Source organism: Oxyura jamaicensis, chromosome 1, assembly GCF_011077185.1.
Source record: "Oxyura jamaicensis isolate SHBP4307 breed ruddy duck chromosome 1, BPBGC_Ojam_1.0, whole genome shotgun sequence".
Taxonomy (NCBI): Eukaryota; Metazoa; Chordata; class Aves; order Anseriformes; family Anatidae; genus Oxyura; species Oxyura jamaicensis.
Genome location: NC_048893.1, coordinates 191,036,378 through 191,055,713, shown reverse-complemented (window position 1 = coordinate 191,055,713; position 19,336 = coordinate 191,036,378). Strand labels below are relative to the sequence as shown.

The 19,336-nt window shown below is 39.1% G+C and overlaps 1 protein-coding gene across 2 annotated transcripts in view; it reads left to right on the top strand.

The window, feature by feature from the left end:
• ARHGAP42 (Rho GTPase activating protein 42) overlaps positions 1-15,478 on the top strand; it is a 175,929-nt gene extending 160,451 nt beyond the window's left edge. For both annotated transcript variants that reach the window (XM_035328301.1, XM_035328292.1), the window contains 3 exons: positions 3,179-3,241; positions 9,915-9,994; positions 10,236-15,478. In XM_035328301.1, the coding sequence (XP_035184192.1) occupies positions 3,179-3,241; positions 9,915-9,994; positions 10,236-10,324 (232 nt within the window). In that variant the 3' untranslated portion in view covers positions 10,325-15,478. The remainder of the gene's footprint in view (positions 1-3,178; positions 3,242-9,914; positions 9,995-10,235) is intronic.
• Positions 15,479-19,336: the final 3,858 nt, after the last annotated feature.

Below are 19,336 nucleotides of genomic sequence, written 5' to 3'. Positions count from 1 at the left end.
CTAGCTTCATTAAAATTGTAAAGTAAACAAAGGAGACACGACACAGTCTGCTGAAGTCAGTTCAAAAACACCCATTAGACTATAGATAAGTTCTGTAATGAAGACATGGATCTTTGGAAAGTGAGAAGTATTATTATCTCTCACTCTTCTGGAATTTGATGTTTCAAGGAGCACAATTGCTGCTTACTGCTCATGCTGTTATGTGAAGAAGATCATCAGATCTTATTTCTGTAAGTCAAAAATTGGAGGGAGGTTAAACTGAAATTTCTTCAGCTGTTGCATGATCAATAATTGAGATCTTTGGTGTTTTTTTTTTTTTCTGACAATATTTTTTTCTTGAGAGGAAGATAGTTCTAACAATAGAGGTTAAAATTTAGCTGCTTGAGATTTAGGTTAGCAATGATTCTTAGTGCTTATAGCACAAGCTTAAGAATTAGAAGATCTTTGCTGCAATCCTGACTGTCCCAGGCTTTCTCTGTTGCCATGAGCAAGTGATTTACAGAGCACTGCAGAACGCCAAGAAGTCTTCCAAATACTGGAGGACTCTGCTAAGTCTCTCCACCTCTTAAACTAGAAGAGATCACTGTAGTCATTTCACAAATTGATGTGTCTTAACTTAAATGGAAGTACACCTGAACAGCTCAGAGTTTAAGTATGAAAAAGACTGGAATAACAAGCATGTCCAGTATATCCATTGGTCATCCATGAATATAATCTTAAACATAGCGTGCTGAGGTTTTTCTTCTTGATGAAGCAGCAAGGCTCCGGAGCATATAGAATTCAGTGGCCTAAAATAGGTTATGTGCTTGAGAATTCTGAATAGGGATTTAAATTCATCATTTTAATTTCCTTTGTTTCTCTAAGTGAATCATAGAATCACTGAATGTTTTTTTTATTGGAAGGGGTCTTAAGTATTATCTAATTCCAACACCCCTTCTATGGGTAGGGACACCTTCCACTAAACCAGGTTGCTCAGAGCCTAATCCAACCTGATCGTCTGATGTATCACTGAATGGTAGCATAGCCTTCTGGTGTGTCAGCCACTCCTCCCAGCTTTGTATCATCAGCAAACTTGCTGAGCATGGACTCTATCCCTTTGTCCATGTAATTGATGATGTTGACCAAGACTGGAGCCAGTATGGACCCCTGGAGAACACCGCTAGTTACAGGCCTCCAACTAGACTCTATAGCACTGATCACAACCCTCTGAGCATTGCCAGTCAGCCAGTTCTCAATCCAACTTGCTGTCCACTCCTCTATCCCACACTTTCTAAGCTTCATTACAAGGATGTTGTGGGAGACAGTGTCAAAAGCCTTCCAGAAGTCAAGATACACAACATCCATTGCTCTCACCTCATCTCCCAAGCTGGTGGTGACATCATAGAAGGCTACCAGGTTGGTCAAGCATGATTTTCCCTTGGTGAATCTATGTTGACTACTCCTCATAACCTTCTTCTCTTCCAATTGCTTGGGAATGGCATCCAGAACAGGTTGTTCCATTACCTTTCCAGGGACAGAGGTGAGGCTGAGTGGCCTGTAGTTGCCCAGATCCTCCTTCTTGCCATTTTTGAAGACTCCTGTGATACTGGCTATCTCCCAGTCATCTGGCACCTTTCCTATTCTACAAGACCTTTCAAGATGATGGAGAGTGGTTTGGCAATCACATCTGCCAGCACCCTCAGCACGTGTGGGTGCATCCCATCGGGGCCTAAGGATTAATGTGCATTGATTTGGTCTAGACGCTCTCTGATCAGATCCTCCTCAACCAAGGGGAAGCCTTACTTTCCCCAGACTCTCTCCCTTACCTCCAGGTCTGGGATTCCCAAGGAGCAGTCTTAGCAGTAAAGACTGAAGCAAAGAAGGCATCCAGTATCTCTACCTTCTCAGCATCCCCTGTTACAAGGGCACCCACCTCATTCCATAGTGTACCCATATTTTCCCTAGTCTTTCTTTTACTATTGACATACTTTGAAGAGCCTTTCTTGGTATCCTTGACCTTTTCCAGTTTTAATTCCAAACGGGCCCTAGCCTTCCTTTTCTCATCCCTGCAGGCCCTGGCAGCATTCCTGTATCCCTCCCAAGTGGCCAGGCCCTTTTTCCACATTTCATAGACTTTCTTCTTGCCTTTGAGTTTCTCCATGGGCATCACAGATGCCTCTGGCCACCTTCTCACACACTGGGCAGTTCATCATTTTCTCAGGTCCCTGCCTTTGCCTTCTGGGCCTGGGCTACATTGCTAGAGCTATTGGCAGTAAAGACTGAGGAAAAAAAAGTCATTGAGTTCCTCAGCTTTCTCAATATCCCGGGTAATTAGGTCTCCTGTGTCCTTCCAGAGAGGGCTCACAATTATTCTAGTCTTTCTTTTATCACTGATGTACTTATAGAAGCCTTTCTTCTTGCCCTTGACATCCCTGGCCAAATTTAATTGGACTTGAGCTTTCTTAATCTGATCTCTGACTGAATAATTAAAACAAATTTTAAAAAACATGTATCCTTGTCTTTAGATGGTTAAAAGTGAAATTAGTCATCAACTTGTGCATCAAGCATGGCGTTGCTACCTAGCTGAGGGAAGTGATTGTCCTGCTCTACTCTGCACTGTTGCAGCCTTACCTTGAGAAATTAGTGCTATTTTGGGCACCACAATATAAACAAACAGAAAACTATTAGTGTCCAAAGAAGGACTGCAAAGATGGTGAAGGGTCTAGAGGGTAAGACATATGAGGAGCAGCTGAGGTCATTTGGTTTGTTGAGCCCAGAGCAGAGCAGGCTGAGGGGAGGCCTCATGGCGGCCTGCAGCTCCCTCACGAGGGGAGCGGAGGGGCAGGCACTGAGCTCTGCTCTCCGGGGACAGCGACAGGACCCAAGGGAACAGCATGGAGCTGGGACAGGGGAGGGTCAGGCTGGGTGTTAGGAAAAAGTTCTTCACCCAGAGGGTGGTCAGGCAGTGGGACAGTTTTCCCATGGAAGTGGTGATGGCACCAAGTCTGTTGGTGTTCAAGAAACGTTTGGACAATGCTTTCAGACATATGGTCTGATTTTTGGGTGGTCCTGTGTGGAGGCAGGAGTTGGACTCAATGATCCTTGTGGGTCCATTCCAGCTCAGAATATTCTATTATTCTATAGTCTGTGTGTTTAATTAATGAGCAAAGTATAAAGCAATGTGCTTCCTTATTTTCAGAGTGGCTGCAAGAGCCCAGTTGTTTGAAAGTGCTGGTTCACTTAAACAAGTTTCTTCAGGACGGTAAGTACCTCACACTGTTTAACAGCTTGTAAAATCCTTTGTATTTTCCTGGGTCCAGAGATCAAAATAGAAGCATTGGAGCTTTGTTCTGTGTCTTCAGGACAGCATCATGTAGCATGCAAAACTGTATTTGTTAAACTTTCCTTTCTACAGAAGAATACAAAATTTCATGTATATTAATGACCTGGCTATACTTTACTGTAAAGAAATTGCAGTGAGAGATGCTCAGATTAGTGAGCTGCCTAAGGACACAGCAACAAGAGTAAATTAACAGAATGAGGGCACTGTACTTATTCCATATAGCTGCTTGTATACTTGCAGCAGAGTAGTAAACATGCTACTTTGTGATAATGTGCTTGTGTAGTCAAGTCCTGAATAACATCTGCTTTAGAAAGTTCAGGATTAATTTACTGAGGTTCCCTGTTATTCCCATCACACATCCCCTGTCTTACTACTTGTCTGGAGAAATTGTTGCTCTTTCCTCGTGACAGTCTGCAGCAGGAATTATTTACATTTTCTTTGTAATTGTATACTTTTATTTGGTGGATTTGGCTCATTCTTACATAGAATGAAGCTAGAATGTTCCTAGAATGTTCATCTAGGAAGCAGTAGTGCTTTGCATTAACCAGAGTACAATTAATAGGCTAAAGCAGATAAACAAATAAGTGGATGCAGGGAAAAGTCTCTCTTTCCACTGTCCCTGCATTTCAGATTGTTTTGAGACAAACTGTATGTTTTTGTCCATCATTCTACTCAGTGGTGATAGCACAATCTTACTGGAACTGTTAAGCAATAAAATGTTAATCAAATAATCCAAATACAGTAATAAAATAGCATAATTGTAAACAAAGATGCCAATGTGCGCTGAGATGTGCAGTAGTGGAATACAGCTGTCTTATATGACAGATCTAGCAGGGGAGAGAAGGAGAAAGCTGGCCTGCAAAAGCCCCGCTGATTTTGTTTGAGAGAAGTGGTTTACAGGAATCAAGGCTGTTCTTGTTTTGTGTGGTAGATGAACTATTAGAAGACGAAAGAAACAGTGTGATGGTGAATGGAAGGGGATTAAAAAGAACACGGCATTAATTTTAGGAAGAAAAGTATAAAAGAAGAGACTGGAATGTTCTTAAGCCAGTGACCTAAGCCAAGAGCAATGACGGCTTCACCAGTACTGCATCATTTTACTTCCACCTTTGTTCCTTCTCTTATTTTGTATTGCTCTCTTCTTGTAAACTCTATCCTGATGTTCCCTCAGAAGCTGTGCCATCTTTATCTGTATATAAAAAACATGTAAGAAGCCAAAATCTGATAAAGAAAAAATGTAGCAGTTTGGTAATGGATATGGAGAGCAGATAAGAAAGCAGAAAATGCTGAAAGACTTAATAGCTCCTCTACTTCAGCCTTCCTAAAAAAGCAGAAGAGCAACATTAACAAGGAGAATGGAAAATGGGAGGTCAGCAGGCAAAATGAGGAAGAAATAAGAAGCAGCTCAGCTGTTCCTGTGATGCTGCTCAAGTCTGACTGAGATTTTGCATTTCAGAGCCGGCTCTTATTTACTTCTCATGCATGCTATGGAGATGAAGCCTGAATTGAGTCCTTAGTGTAGTCTTTTTTGCTCTGAATTCATGGTAATTACATTTGGTCCACCCAGTAGAAAGGCCTTCTGTGTTCCTAATTCTGCTGTCTAATGAGTATATGCAGGGCAGAGTGTAAGACAGAGAAACTGTTTTTAAGCTGGTTTGATACCAGAAATACTTAAGTCAGGACTGTGTTGACCTCTATGCAAGGGTAATTTACACTTCTAAGTGGTTTTTAAACTTACAGCTACTGTTTAATTTACATTACTACTTACACAGTAGTATCTAAGTAGCTTAATTCTGACTTGAAGCATCTGTTGCCTGAAATAGTCTTTCATAATCACCTGTACAATAAATGGATCAAAAGTACCTATGTGGCTTTGCAGTCTCATACTGTCTTACGTATTCCATCAGATAATTTCAAACTCAATGCCTTACCACCACAGTGACCTGGAATGACTTAATTCCTTCTTCCAGGTAGCCTACACCACTTCTTTCTGACTTTGAGTAATACACTCTCTCGACTATGGAAGTTGTATCCCCACACACGTTTTTTTTTTCTTTTTTTAAAATGCTTAGTTATTATTTGGTCTGGCTGTTACCAGTCTTTGTACACTTGCCCCCCATAGTGGTACCAGTTTGAATAGGTTTATTATAGTCAGAAAGAGAAAGAATGAGAGTCTACAGTCCATGTTTTAGAATTGGGCAGGTAAGAAATATACAATGCCCTGTCCTGCGTTCTCTTTTTCTAGTCCCAGAGTTATTTTCACTTTTCATTCTTCCCATTCATTACCTCCTGATATCAAGTTTATTAATTGTCCATCTCTCAGACTGTGGTATTAAGGTACCGTGTGCACTGGGACCTATCCTTTTTGGGGATTGAAGCAGGTGAAAACGTTTTCTTGCTGCTTTAAGAAATACTGCAATTACCTAGCCTGAGATTTCTGTATTACAGCTTCTATACAAACAAGCACCAATACTGACTTTGATTTAGAGGTGCACATAAAGTGAGAAACTGCATCATAAAGGATTTTCATTATAAGAGAATACATTAAAAAAAATGGGGAACAGGAGCTCTTGACAGCCAATAGCCCTGTCTTGGCAGCAGGATCTCTGAATAGAAAAGCAACACAAAATCCTCTAGTTCCATGCTTCCCTCCCAGCCATATGATTAAATATTCAATATTTCCAGACATACTTCTGTTTTTATTTTCATGCTATATTTTGCATTACCTTAAAAACCTGGAATACTGTTTCCAGCCCAGACCAGCATTTTCTACTCACTCATAAGTCTACTGTTTCCATGAGTTGACAAACCTTTCTTCTTCCTGTAGGATTGTATTAACTGATGAGTCATGTGAAAGAAATTTATGTGTTTTCCCTGATTCGTTCATTTGGCTTCTGTCTGTGTCTTTCTAGACTGAAAAATTATTAAGGCAGGAGCATAATTTTAAAGCTTATTTATAACTGTTAAAATAGGTTATTAAAAGTACCTCAGTTGTTGTTGACCATGTGTAGTCAAGTAAAATAGTTTCTGATCTGATGAGTACCAATCCTTTGACTACTAGTATAAATTTGTCACTATGGTCTCAAAATAAACATAATAAAAGGTAGAAAAAGGAAAAATGGATTTTTCTCCTTTGAGTCTATCTATTAAAATCATGGAAAGCAGAAACTTCTAGGAAATGTGAGCACCATTTTACCTTTTTTTTTTCTCTGAAATCAACACTATGAATCACACTCTTCTGAGAAGATTAGCATCATCTTAAGAGAACCATAATAGATGGCAGTGATATTATCACATTCTTTTTAATGAGCAGACTTGTTTGTAGGGAGGAGAGCATTAACACCATAAGAAACAATATCCATTTTCGTAACTGCACAGAAAAAGTTGCCCAGGAATCTGTGAGCCCTTTTCCTTGCTAATGCTTCTAGATGGATAGGGTTGAAGTGAGCAGTAAGACAAAGAACCTAAGTAATCAAGTTGGGTGTGGAGGGAATAACCAGGGGCTTGAAAATTGCTCCAGAATTATAAGTATATATTCTTAGACTTTGTGTAAGGAGCAAAGTAGTGGGAAGATAATGTGAAGAATCCAGTAATTCAGAGCTTTTCATAGGGTGATTTTTTTTATACCTTGTGTTTGTGTATCTGTGTATTACCAAATGCTAGGTAGCTTTCTCTTTCCAAGATCTAAGCAAATCAGAGTTTGTTTTCTTATCTTCTTTTTACTTTTAAGATAAACATATTTGGATCAGGAAAAAATAGAAGCTGAAAACAGAGTAGTTTAGAAGGCATACAAGCATTTAGGAGAAAATTTCCTTTTACTAACTTTTTCTAAGAGCACTAAGAAACAACACGCCATATTTTGAGAATAGGTTGAACAGTTCTCCCTCATTTACATATTGCTATTCTGTTTTACAGTTGCCTTCAATGTCTTTTATCACAGTATTACACAGATGTTCCATTCTTAACATGGGAAACTGGCTCAATAGTCATGCCACTAAGTGGTGAGGTGCCACATATAATCAAGTTCAAAATCGTTCCTGTGTTATAGTAAATTCATGACCAATTATCTGATTAACATTGCCATTGTATTCATTAACAGTTATTCTGCTGTTTTATACATAAAAAAAAATGATCTTGATTATGCCACATAGGAATTAAATGTGTTTTTTTTCCTGAATGCTAACAGTCTGGGTCAGGATATTATAGAGCATTTGTAGCACTCTTTGTCATAATTCTAGTTTCTGTGGGACCTTCAGTAAAGTCATCTAATTTCCCTCTGCATGTATTCAGTATATATTATGTAAAGTAACAAAACTTACTGATTTTGTCTGTTCTGTTTACTGTAGAAGGCAAGTTATTCATAGCAGTGACTGTATTTCATGGTGAATATATAGTCCTTGAGTCTGTGTAAGATCAGGTTCCCAGTCAGAATTGGTAACTGTACCTCCTGTTGGAATACTAATGCTGGTGTTTGAAGGAGAGCACACTTAGGTTTTTTGCCTATCCAGAAACTGATGGTTTCATTTCTTCTCTAGAAATGAGAGTGGATGTAAAGTAGATGTTGTGTGGTCACAGTAAAGATTTTTTCTGATAATTTTGATATATCTAAATTAAAAAGACACAAGAAATAGTTTGTGACATTGAGGTCAAGTGAAATTACTGGCTTTATGTATATACACACTGCTTAGAACTGGTTCTCTTTCTCTCCCCCATTAAAGTAAATGAACAGTATCCAAAAACATAGCCCCATATGATGACCTTGTAATCCCAAAGCATAAGTGATATTTTGCACGCCCCTTTTCATTACACAGTATGTTAAATCATGCTAGGGCCCTGTAACAGCACACCAGAGCGGTGGTTTTATGTTACAAAACAGAGGAAATATTTGTAAATCCTGGAGAGTTCTAGATGTTTTCTTGAAAGCTCGCATATGCATCTCCTTTCATATCTTTTGAGAGATTCAGATTAGTCACAACATGATAGTACTGATTGGCTCCAGGGTATAAGGCCAAGGTAGGGGGATGCTCTCTGCACCCTTTAAGAAATGTCCCAGTCTGTCTCCTCAGATTGGTATGGAACTCCAAAGTGAAGAGCCATGGCCCAGTGGCAATACACAAATAAAACAGTCTTCTTACGCTAATGCTTATGATACGGCACTATCATTCATATGATACATGACCCAGTTATATCACTGTTGTGGGAGGAAAGACAGAATAGATTACAGATGACTTGCATATACACTCTCTCAAAAAGTATGCCAAAAACTTGAAACTTCACCAAAGGTCACATACTAGGTCATTGAGATAAATGCTGACTGGAAGGAAAGCTGAATTGGTAGCCCCCTATCACATCATACAAAGGTGAAATTATCAACAGGTTCATCTTTTCTGGCAAAATGTGGTTTTCCGATAAGGTTAAAGAAACTCAGTAAAACTGGTGGGTCATACAAAAATTGTATACTGCTTCCAGTATATATAAAGTCAGGGTATTACTGTTATAGGTAAAGCACAGGAATCTAGTGAGAACTCTTAAGTGATGCATCTTTATGTTCAATCCCTCATTTTGTGCTTTGCAGAAGCATGGTACTAGAAGCTATATCACCAGGTGGATGATAATCTGTCCTGCTCTGTAATCAAATCATGATGTATCTAACTAGTTCTTATACTGATGTCTGTGTAATGTTTTTTGTTTGTTTGTTTGTTTTTAATTATTTTTTTTTCTTAATGAATGTTTAGTAATGAGAATTCTTCAATTCAGAGATCGTCCAATTATTAGCAGTTCCAGTGCTTTGCTATTCTGACCAAGAGTAGGTTTTTACAGCTATAAATGAAGAAGTATAAACTTAGCTGTCTACGTTGAGGTCTCTTCATGACAGTTTCTATTTGAGAAAATATTTAATTGAAGATTTTGCTAAGGTCAGTGGAACGTGGAGAGCCATTCCTTGCACTCTCAAGTAGTCATTTACCATAGCAGAACCCAGGCCTTGAGAGCCGGCTGAGCTAGACACAAAGTTTTTTTATGGATATCTGAGGTGGCCAAAGCTGTAATCCACCCTAAATACCTAATCAAGATCTCCCATGCTGAAATTTAAATCAATTTACATCTCTTTCACAGTCAGCCTGGTGGACACATTACTCTTTTTAGTCCAATATTTGCCTTATTTTTATTTTCTTCTGTGGACTAATCAACTATATTTTCTCACAAATAATGTCTTTAGACCTTTAATGACTTAATGATCTCTTTGAAATTCTCTCCAGGCAGTCCCTAACTTGCTTCAAGCACTTTGCTCAATTTATGTATGTTTGAAGTACAGTTTCAAGTAGAATAAAAGATTTCTTTTTTAAGTTGTTGTATTCCTGTTTAAATTTCTAAGTAGAATGTTAATCTCTTTTCTGCAGTAACATACTTGATAACTCCATTAAGCCAGGAGTTATTGTCTGCTATAATTCTGCTCCTCTGAACTACTGTGTAACTAGTTGTTATCATCCTGTGTTTGTGCAGCTGATTATTTCTATACTTACCAGGTTTTCAATTCTACTTTTTCATGCTTTTCCTTATTTTTTTCAAACCTATATATTTTTTTTTCTTTCAGGCAAGCAAAAGCCATGTATTCCTGTAAGGCTGAGCATAGTCATGAGCTGTCTTTCCCACAGGGGGCAATATTTTCCAATGGTAAGATGTTTTACATTCTTTGTTTACATGAATTACAAACCAGCCAACAAACAAAAACAAATTTAAAAAAAATGAATGGTACCCACAAGATAAGAGAATGTAATTCCATTTCCAGCGCTAGGCTTTTGCCTTATTATATTGCTCTTGAACAAAATCTATTTAAATAAATATATGGAACACGTAGGATCCTTTAACTGTCCTAATTTATTGTAAGTATGTTTTGTTTGGTCTTTTTTTGCAGTGTATCCGTCAGTAGAACCAGGCTGGTTAAAAGCAACTTATGAAGGCAAAACAGGACTCGTTCCTGAGAATTATGTTGTCTTCCTCTAGTAATCTTCAGTGGACAGCAATATCTTCATGGTATCCATGGTAACAAATAATAAGCACTATGATTTTTATCTGACACAGATATGGGATCAGCCCGTTAGCTGAGAGTGGTAGATTTCCTTCAGATTCTGCAGCTGCAGGTTATATAGCTCCCTATCAACGGAACAGAATGTAATGAAACAGTTAACAGTTACTGTACTGAAGACGGTACTCTGTTTAAATAACTTCCATTGTTTGCAAAAGGTTGTTCTGTTCTTCTTTTATGGGTAAGGAACACTACAGAAATAAAATCAAAAAAGTTGCCATTTAGCTGCAGACCTTCAGGTTCTCGGATGTTGCTCAGAGAAGTGTGAAATTTAGAGGCAATGCACTCTATGACATTTCTTACACTCTGTATTTTTTAATATGAAAAATTGTGTTTTTTTTTTCTTAATGTAAGTAATGCTTCTGTTGTGATCTGAATGCTCCCATAGAAAACTCAGTTCTGATATTAGTCCTAATCATTTCAAATAAGAAATGAGTCTTCCATAAATCAGAAGTTTGAACTTGTTAGTCATTGAGATTACAATATGGTATAGAAATGTATGTAACTGATAATGAAATCAGATTATACACTGCCTGAGCAGTAAGTGCTCATTCAAAATGTGATGTGTTTAATGAATGTTTCGTTCAAGTACTTCTTAGATTTATTTCCTCCTTTCTATATCAATCGAAATAAGAATAATAATAACTAGTATTTCTGTAATAGCAGTCAGGTGGAAGATACTCTCGGTGTCTCTCAGAGCAACAGCAGTAGAAAACAAGGAGATACTCAATCTGGAATGATGGGTAGATATGAAGCAAGCAATGAAAAGCAGCAATATGTTTTGAAACCTGAGATAAAAAGTAACTAGGTCCTTTTCAAGTTTTTTCCTTTGCAAATAAGACAAAGTACTTAGCATTATTTCTCCTGACTTCCACTAAAGTATTTGGCAAATGTTTCCTCCATTACATGGAATAAAAAACAAAACAACAACAACAACAACAACAAAAAACTTAGTTGATAAAGATTTTGTAAATACCAATTGTTTGCTCCTGGTGGGTCTGGGAGAAAAGAAAAAAAAAAAAAAAGGAAAGAAAAAAGAAAAGAAAATATAAGCTTTCTAAATTTGAACCTCTTTCTTGTACACCTTGAGGCAAAACATGCAGTGCTTACTTGGCTAGTTACCATGGCCTATTGAAAAGCAAGATACTTAAGCACTATATTAGTAGCTTTTCAGCATTAGTGGTACAGAAGGAATCCACTCTTTCATAGATCTATCCAGTCTTAGTTCTTTGTTCAATAACAGTAATCCGTATATAAACGTTCTGTTGATTTATAAGATATACACTGCTTCCAGAATGTTTTAGGAAGAACTTTTGCTAGGACTAAAAACACCGGTAATCTACCAGTTGTTTATTTTCTTCTTTTCTAAGCCTTTTTCGGATTTAAATTAGAAAACAGATTTATTGCCAATATTAAGTAGCACATCTGAACCTTCTTTACTTGTGTATAGGCCATGATTTCTTCAGAAAAGTTCCGTGTTGGAATTCTGGCTGGTGGCAAAAGCCTGCAGGATCCTTCTTCTCACTAGCTGAAATATCAAGTGGCATTCAGGAAAGTGGAGAGAGAGACTGGAAGAACATCCTTCCAAGAATGGTGTGGCATTTCAGTGGGGGAGTCTGTGGCAGTAAGCCAGGCTAGTGTGGGTAAGGCAGCTGAGGAGAGACCCCTTGAATTAGTGACTGACTGATTTGGGTTCTTTCTTCACTCTAAACAGTTTTATTAGGTCCCAAATCATGTTTCCCTTCATCTTAAGACCAGGCTGTGTTCAGGACATTGTGATGAAGGGTTCATCTCCGGCATTGAAGGCAGACGTGTGTGCTTGTCAAATTTTCACAGAGGAGATGTGAAAGGAAGAGAAGGACTTTTTCAGCAGACTGAGCCTTATTTTTAAAGCAAGCCAACATTTGTAAGTGTAAGCTATGCCTGCAGCTGCTGTTGCCCTCAGATCAACATGGGTTTCGTTGTGTTTTTGCTGTATTTCACAATACCAAAATTGCAGGGTGCCAAAAGGCTTCCCTCTGCTGACCTGCTCAGGAGAATGCTGCTGCAGGGCAAGAGGAGTAGAAAGGGAGACAGAACTGTGAGCAGAGACTCCAGGCCCCACGTGTCTCACCCACGTGGAGAAATGCAGTGGTCAGGATCTATCAATTGCACCAGGCAAACAGACCTTTGTTGAACATCCTTTTCTGAGGAACGGTGAAATAGAAAATGCGTGCTCTTACTTGATTTGCTTTAGTCTGATTAAATTAAAAAAAAAAAGAGAGAGAGAGCAGGAGGAGACTAATTGTAGGTAACCTCAAAACATTTGCATGCATTTGGATATTCTGCAACAGTATGTTTTGAAACCAGCTGATCTGAGTGCAAGCCAGAAGACTCAAAGATGCTCAGTTCATATAAAAAATCATAAAAATGAAAAGTTCGGTTACAGATTATATAAGTAGAGCCTGTAAGCACTGAGGGAAAGGTTGTAGAAGGAGGAATCCCTGTACAGGAGAGGTGGTGTGTCCATTCCCATGCATTCATCTTACATTAGACACACAAGTCAATTGCAGAAGACAGCTTCATCAGAAAGGGATCTCATTCATTCTGCTACTCAAAAAAGAGATCTATCTTTTCCTCTTTAAGACTGCACTTTTTAAGGCCCTTCTTCTGTGAACCAGCCATGGTATGGTAATCACATAAATAATTTTAAAGTAGCTTAGCTTTAAAATGTTATTTTTATCTGGAAATGTTACTCCCATTCTTAATTACGGTTAGTATCAATGGATAGTAGGGTTATTCTGTTTCTCTCTTCTGCGGTACATAACAAGCACTTTCCATATCATTCCACTGCTGGGTTGTGAATGCCTCTACTCTTCCCTGGCTTTCCAAGAGGGAGTTTATCTCCAGGAGAAGCTGTACAGGGAACTGGAAAGTTAAATACCTGGGTGCTCACTGACTGGAATGGGGAAGAGATCAGCACCAAGGCTTGTCTACTGACGAGACTCTCAGCCCTGGCCAAAAATCCCTTCTAATATTTGTAAAGGATCAGAAATCCACATAAAATTTAAATGAAGATATAATACTGAGGTAGTGCCTTACCAGCAAGTTAGGCAAGCTGAACTAAATTAGTTCATAGTATTGATTTACTATTTTTTATGAAAGTCAGATTCACTCTACAAGGACAGTTGAATTTTATTATATATATATTTTTAATTATCCTTACTAAAAGGATATAGCAGTTTTCTCAGAATATCACTGTAGAAGTTGAGGTAGATAACACGTTGTGATTGCTGTTTGTCTTGTGAAAATACCCACCACTTATGTAATTAGCCATGTTTTTTCTATGTTAAACTTTTGATACATGTTGCAGTACAACATGAATCAAATAAACAGTGTGAAGGACTGATACATTGTATGATAAATATGTAAAGTATATTATATTATATATATTCACACTTTTTATTAATGATAAAGATGAAAAAATATTTTTTGTGTAATTTTTATGAGTTCAGTATTAAAATGTCCTTGCCATATTTTGGCATTTAGAATACTATGTAACAAAATTCTTAAATTAAACCATATATGTCACTTAAGTCCCTAACTAATCTATAAAGTTCATTTGTTCGATTATTTCTGGAAAAAAAATGACGCACAAATTTGCTGACCAGTCTACTCTATGATAGTAATAGTAACTTATTTAACTTTTATATATTTTCTGTTGATAATCTCTATTCTTTGCCTGTAATTTAATTCATTTTAATATGCCTTTAGGAAAGATACATTAGGAAGAGAAAAGGATGCAAAATTCAGCAGTTCAGAACAACAGTTACAACAAAAAAGCATTATATGACAATAATTGGCTTTTGGTTACTTTTCCCCACCGGTCTATTTTCTAGTTAATAGGATTGGATCAGAATAAATGATGAACCCCAAAAGCCTGTTGTTCTTCACACTTCTTTTCCTAAGGCAGCAGTTGGTACAATTTTGCATTGAGGAGCAAGAGAAAGCCCAGTAAGGAAGCTTATCCTCAGGCTGTGGTGGATCTTCTCGACTGATGGAAACTCTCAGAGCTCTAGTGAACACAGAGATAGACCCTTGGCAAATTATAGTGAGGTTTCGCTGGCCAGAAGCCCCCATACAGTAAATGGAATATTCTTTTAATGGGAAAACATGTGATATGTCTTGGCATTATCCTTTTGTTGTTTTTTTTTGTTCATCAGAGTGCCCTATCTGAATCATTCAGTTACCAGAGATAAACTAAGCAAGGTTGAGTCTCACTCTTTGTGGTCATGGAGCCCTGACGGCCACTGCTGATGCAGCCCTTCCAGTTACCGTTTGTGCAAAAGTCAGACTGTTGATCAGGCTGTATCAGTACAAGTCGGGAGGTCTCTTTTTGCATAGGAATTTGCAAGAGCTTTGGGAGTTAGCTTTGTTTTGCTTTAATAAGGTGCGTGGTATCCAAACAACTACTAATACAATGTTGTAATTCAGTCGCTGAAGATAATAGCATTGTTTTTCTTGTCCTGTATGTGGCAGTATTTAATAAGCGATTGGATAATCTTTGTTATTTTAAGTATAGAGAATGGTGCTTCAACCCTTGAACATCTCAGCTGAAAGCTATTCTGCAACTGGGCTTTTTGCAAGTGTTGTATCAATAATTGTCATAAAGTTCTGGCACTAGAGGCTGCAAAAATGATCTCGGCACTATGAGAGTTTCTGTTAGAGCAAAGGGCAAAGCAGCTGAACAGGGCAGATAGACAGCTTCAAATTTTCAAGCATATTTATGACGATTTTGGAGGTATTAGAGTTTATAGGGGTTACCGTAGATACTATATGTTATTTTAATAGGAAAGTATATACAATCAATTACTAAATATATATTTAATAAAGTTCTACTAAATTATCTTATTGAACTCTCTGTTTATTTTGTAGTGTGGTTTCAATAATTATCTGCACTCTGTATATACCTACATGTAAATAACTGGCATGATATGCATAAGCTGACTTGCAGACATAATTCTATGTTGTACTTTACACTGTATTTCAAAAATTTGAAAAATGTTTTTAAAAATAAAAAGCCTTCCTACACAGACTGGTTTCTTTATTATTTTTAAACTCGCACTCTGATTCAGCTTTTTTTTTTTTCCAAAATAATAACACTCTAGTGCTATACAGAGTTGCTGTCAATGTCTCAATGTTCAGGTGGAAATCAGTAAGAAGGGGTCCCTCAGGGGTCTGTATATCAACAATGCCAAGTGCAGGGTGCTGCACTTGGGTTGGAGCAATCCCAGACATGAGTACAGACTGGGAGAAGAACTCATTGAGAGCAGCCCTATAGAGACTTGGGGTTGTGGTGGATGAAAAATTGGACATGAACCAGCAGTGGATGTTTGCAGCCCAGAAAACCAGTGATATCCTGGGCTCTACCAAAAGCAGCATGGCCAGCAGGGTGAGGGAGGTGACTCTCCCCCTTAAATCCATCTTTCTGAGACCCCACCTGGAGTACTGCATCCAGCCCCAACCCCAGCCATACTATGATTCTGTGAGCTGATCCTCTTCCACCAAGGGTTCCAGGACATCACTGATGAGGTCCTTGCCTCTGAAAATTCTCAGTGGATGGATCACTGGAAGGGAGTTTGGTGATCCAAAGCCAACAGTGCTTCCTATAAGTGAAGTAACACGAGTGGTGCGGTTTCTGCAAGTTTCCTTGCATCCCCTTTCCCAGCATTTCTCCAAGGGTTTTTCCCTCGGAGACTAGAAGCTTTTCTTGTGCTGAGAAGGGAATTATTCACCTGCCTAGACTTTCTCCTGAAGGGACTCACCAAAACCCAAGCAGCTGTTAAACCCCTGAAGAAAAAATGAAAACAAAAAACAGGCTTTATTAGAATATTAAGCAAAATAATATTTCTTTATCAAAGATACCTCAAAAAAAAATCTAAAGATCAAAGCAGTTGACAAAGAGCTAAAGGCTCTGGTCTGAGTTTTGTCTTTGTGTGGTTTTGATGAATGCACAGGGCTGGCAGGTCCCAATCAAACTGGCTATGTAACCTCAATTTCTGAATTCCCACTTATATTGCCCTTAGTTGTGTGCTCACCTGCTGTGTTTGCTCCTGGGGTAGGGCCAGCACAGCACTGCAGTGGGTGAGGGCTCCGACATGGTGACTGCTGATGAGTTAAGAGGTTGCACCCTGCTGCCAGTGTTCACCAAACATGAGCTGCACGTTGCTACATCCCAAGCATTTTGTGCAGTCAGGAGCCAGGAAGGAGAAAATACTCCCTTGCCTGAGCACCACAGGGACTTTTTGGACATGAGGTAAATCTGGGGGTGACTGGGTGTAAGCAGGAGCAATCCTGGCCTGCTCCACTGCTGGCTCTACTGTCAAGGGACAGGTAGATTTCGTCTTTGTCCATACCCATGTGGGACTACATGGGGCTGGCACTTCCCCTTTGCTCTCCTTGGCTGGTGCTGAGGACCATGAATGCATCATAAGAGCTGCCCAGCTCTGTCAATCTGTGAGTAGGCATGAAGGGAAACAAAGAACATGTACATTTTGATAGTTCACCAAAAATGATAGCTCATCACATGGTTCAAGTTCAAAACTTGAAATAAAAGTCACTTCTTCTTTGAGAGTTTTCTGCCTTTTCCCATTGGATTGCAGGCTCCTTGGCTTTCAGGTCATCTGATCTGCAGAGTACCTACAGCCCAAGACTAGTTTTGGGGGCATAGACCAAGCCCTTAAATAGGGCATCATTCCTTATTCACATGTCCATAAGGCCATTTTACTTGGCATCATAGAGTAGCTGCAAGATTTCTCATTTCTGAGGAGCAGACATTCTGGCTTGCTGTTATTTTGACATTTCGGTGAGCATTTAAACATAAAAAGACATGAATTCCTGTTAAACTAACACAACATTACCATGTTATCACCAAACTGACAACTGCCAAAGGAGGAGACAGTGCATTTCTTACTAGAAAGCCTGAAGACAGACTTCATTTGGTCACATCGCGGCATCGTGTAGTGCATGATCCTCAAGTGCTAGGAGAATGCACACTCGAGGTACTTAATGGGTTGAGAAGTCCATGGTGGGAATGGTCGAGCAGTTGACTTGTGGAATAATTACGGTATAAACAGGTGCTCATAGTGGTGTGGAGCCCCTGTGGTTAGTTGGCTGAGGGGAAGCAGATGGGAGCTGGGCCCAGAAGCTGTGTGTGGACGTGGCCTGAGCAGGCCTCAGGGTTTAGGTCCCAGCTGTGAACGTTTTCACGTAGATTGGGCATGATTCAGGCCTTCAAAACCCAGCTTCCTTTCTAAAATGAACACTATGCTTATTGAGCATGATCAGTATTTGCACTTTTGTGTTTTTTTTTTTTTTTTTTTAATTTTATTTCACATTCACAAATCTTTTCCTATGTAATTTTGATTAATTGCTGATATGGAAGGAAAAGTATTGAAAAATATTCTTGACTTTTTGTTGCAATGGTTGGCTGGTTTTCTATTGTATTTATGGCAACAAGCTCAAAAGCTGAACTAACCTAGAGCAAGTGCCTTTGCCAAAGATCATGGTGTGCTTTTTTAATGTAAACATGCAAGGATTCATGGGAACATTCAGTGACCTCCACAGCCGGTACAGAAAGGAGCCTTAATTCACTTGAAAGTACTTTGGTAATTGGAATACATCTTTCTGCCAGTATAATTGAGGAGCTGATTAGTTAGACTTACCTAGCACGGGTATATTTCATTTAAAATTACTGTTAATGGCTCTTGGGTGCCCTTATAAGGGATTAGAGTCCACTCTGAATGAAAAGCATTAGCAATTTATTTTTGTTGATGGTCATTGCTTTCGTCTTCTTACACACACACACACACACACCAAAAATAAATAAATAAATAAATAAATAAATAAAATTCAAAGGGAAATACACGGCTTATCTTGATGGTAGAGATTTTTCAAAACATGCTTTGAAATTGCATGTTCTGCATCCAGACAGCAGCAAGCTTTGTCCCTGCAGAGTGCAGGTGGGGTGGAAGAGCAGAGAGGGTCCCGGTGCTGTGCTGTGGGCCTCCAGCAGGGCAGGGAGTGTGAGGATGCCATGAGTACACCGCAATATGGCGTGCAGCAGGTGCATGCAGCACAACTCCAACACATCCCACCCAGGCTGTAACGCCGCCCTCCACAGGCTCGCACCACCACTAGAGCCTGTAGGCAGCTGACATAGGTGTGCGGCATGCAGCCCCATGAGAAACCTTTCAGGGGACAATTCACAAACCCTGGGCGGAAGAAAGATAAAGAAACCTGAGCTTGATAGATCTCTATGGTGTTCCTCCAAATAAATTAATTGGTGTCCAGGATACAGCTGGTTCCCAGAGTGAAACAAGTGCTGCTTGCAAGGGCTTCACAAGAGGATAACAAAGATTAGGATTTCAGTGTGCCCGAACTGTGAAGCTGAGCACAAAGCAACGGAAACAGGCTTTGACAACCATGACTCCTGAATTGCACAGAACAGGCAGAATTTCTATTGGTAAGGAAATTCCACAATAAATTAATAAAATGTGGAACACATTAAGGGGTGTCAGCACCCTTCAGGGACACCTGAGAGGCAGCAGGTAGACTGCAGGCCTCAGAGAGATTTCGGTGATAATTAAGTTACACCAGGCACTGTGTAATAATATGTGTTCATAATCTGTAATTATGAAAAATGGTGCTGCCTTGAATGGGAAAAATTATCATTCTGCACAACTCCTCATCTCTGTTACAGGTTTGCTATAAGGCATCTTGTCAGGCCCTTCCTTGAAAAATTTGTAGTGAATGCTGTATGGGCATTTCACTCATCTTCCAGCTCTGTTTTGCAATGCCATTGTTTGGAGTGTGGGTCCTGCACTTATTTTTCCTATCTGTATATTGTTCAAATGGTGTAAAATGTAAGCACAATTAATTTTACCTTTGGA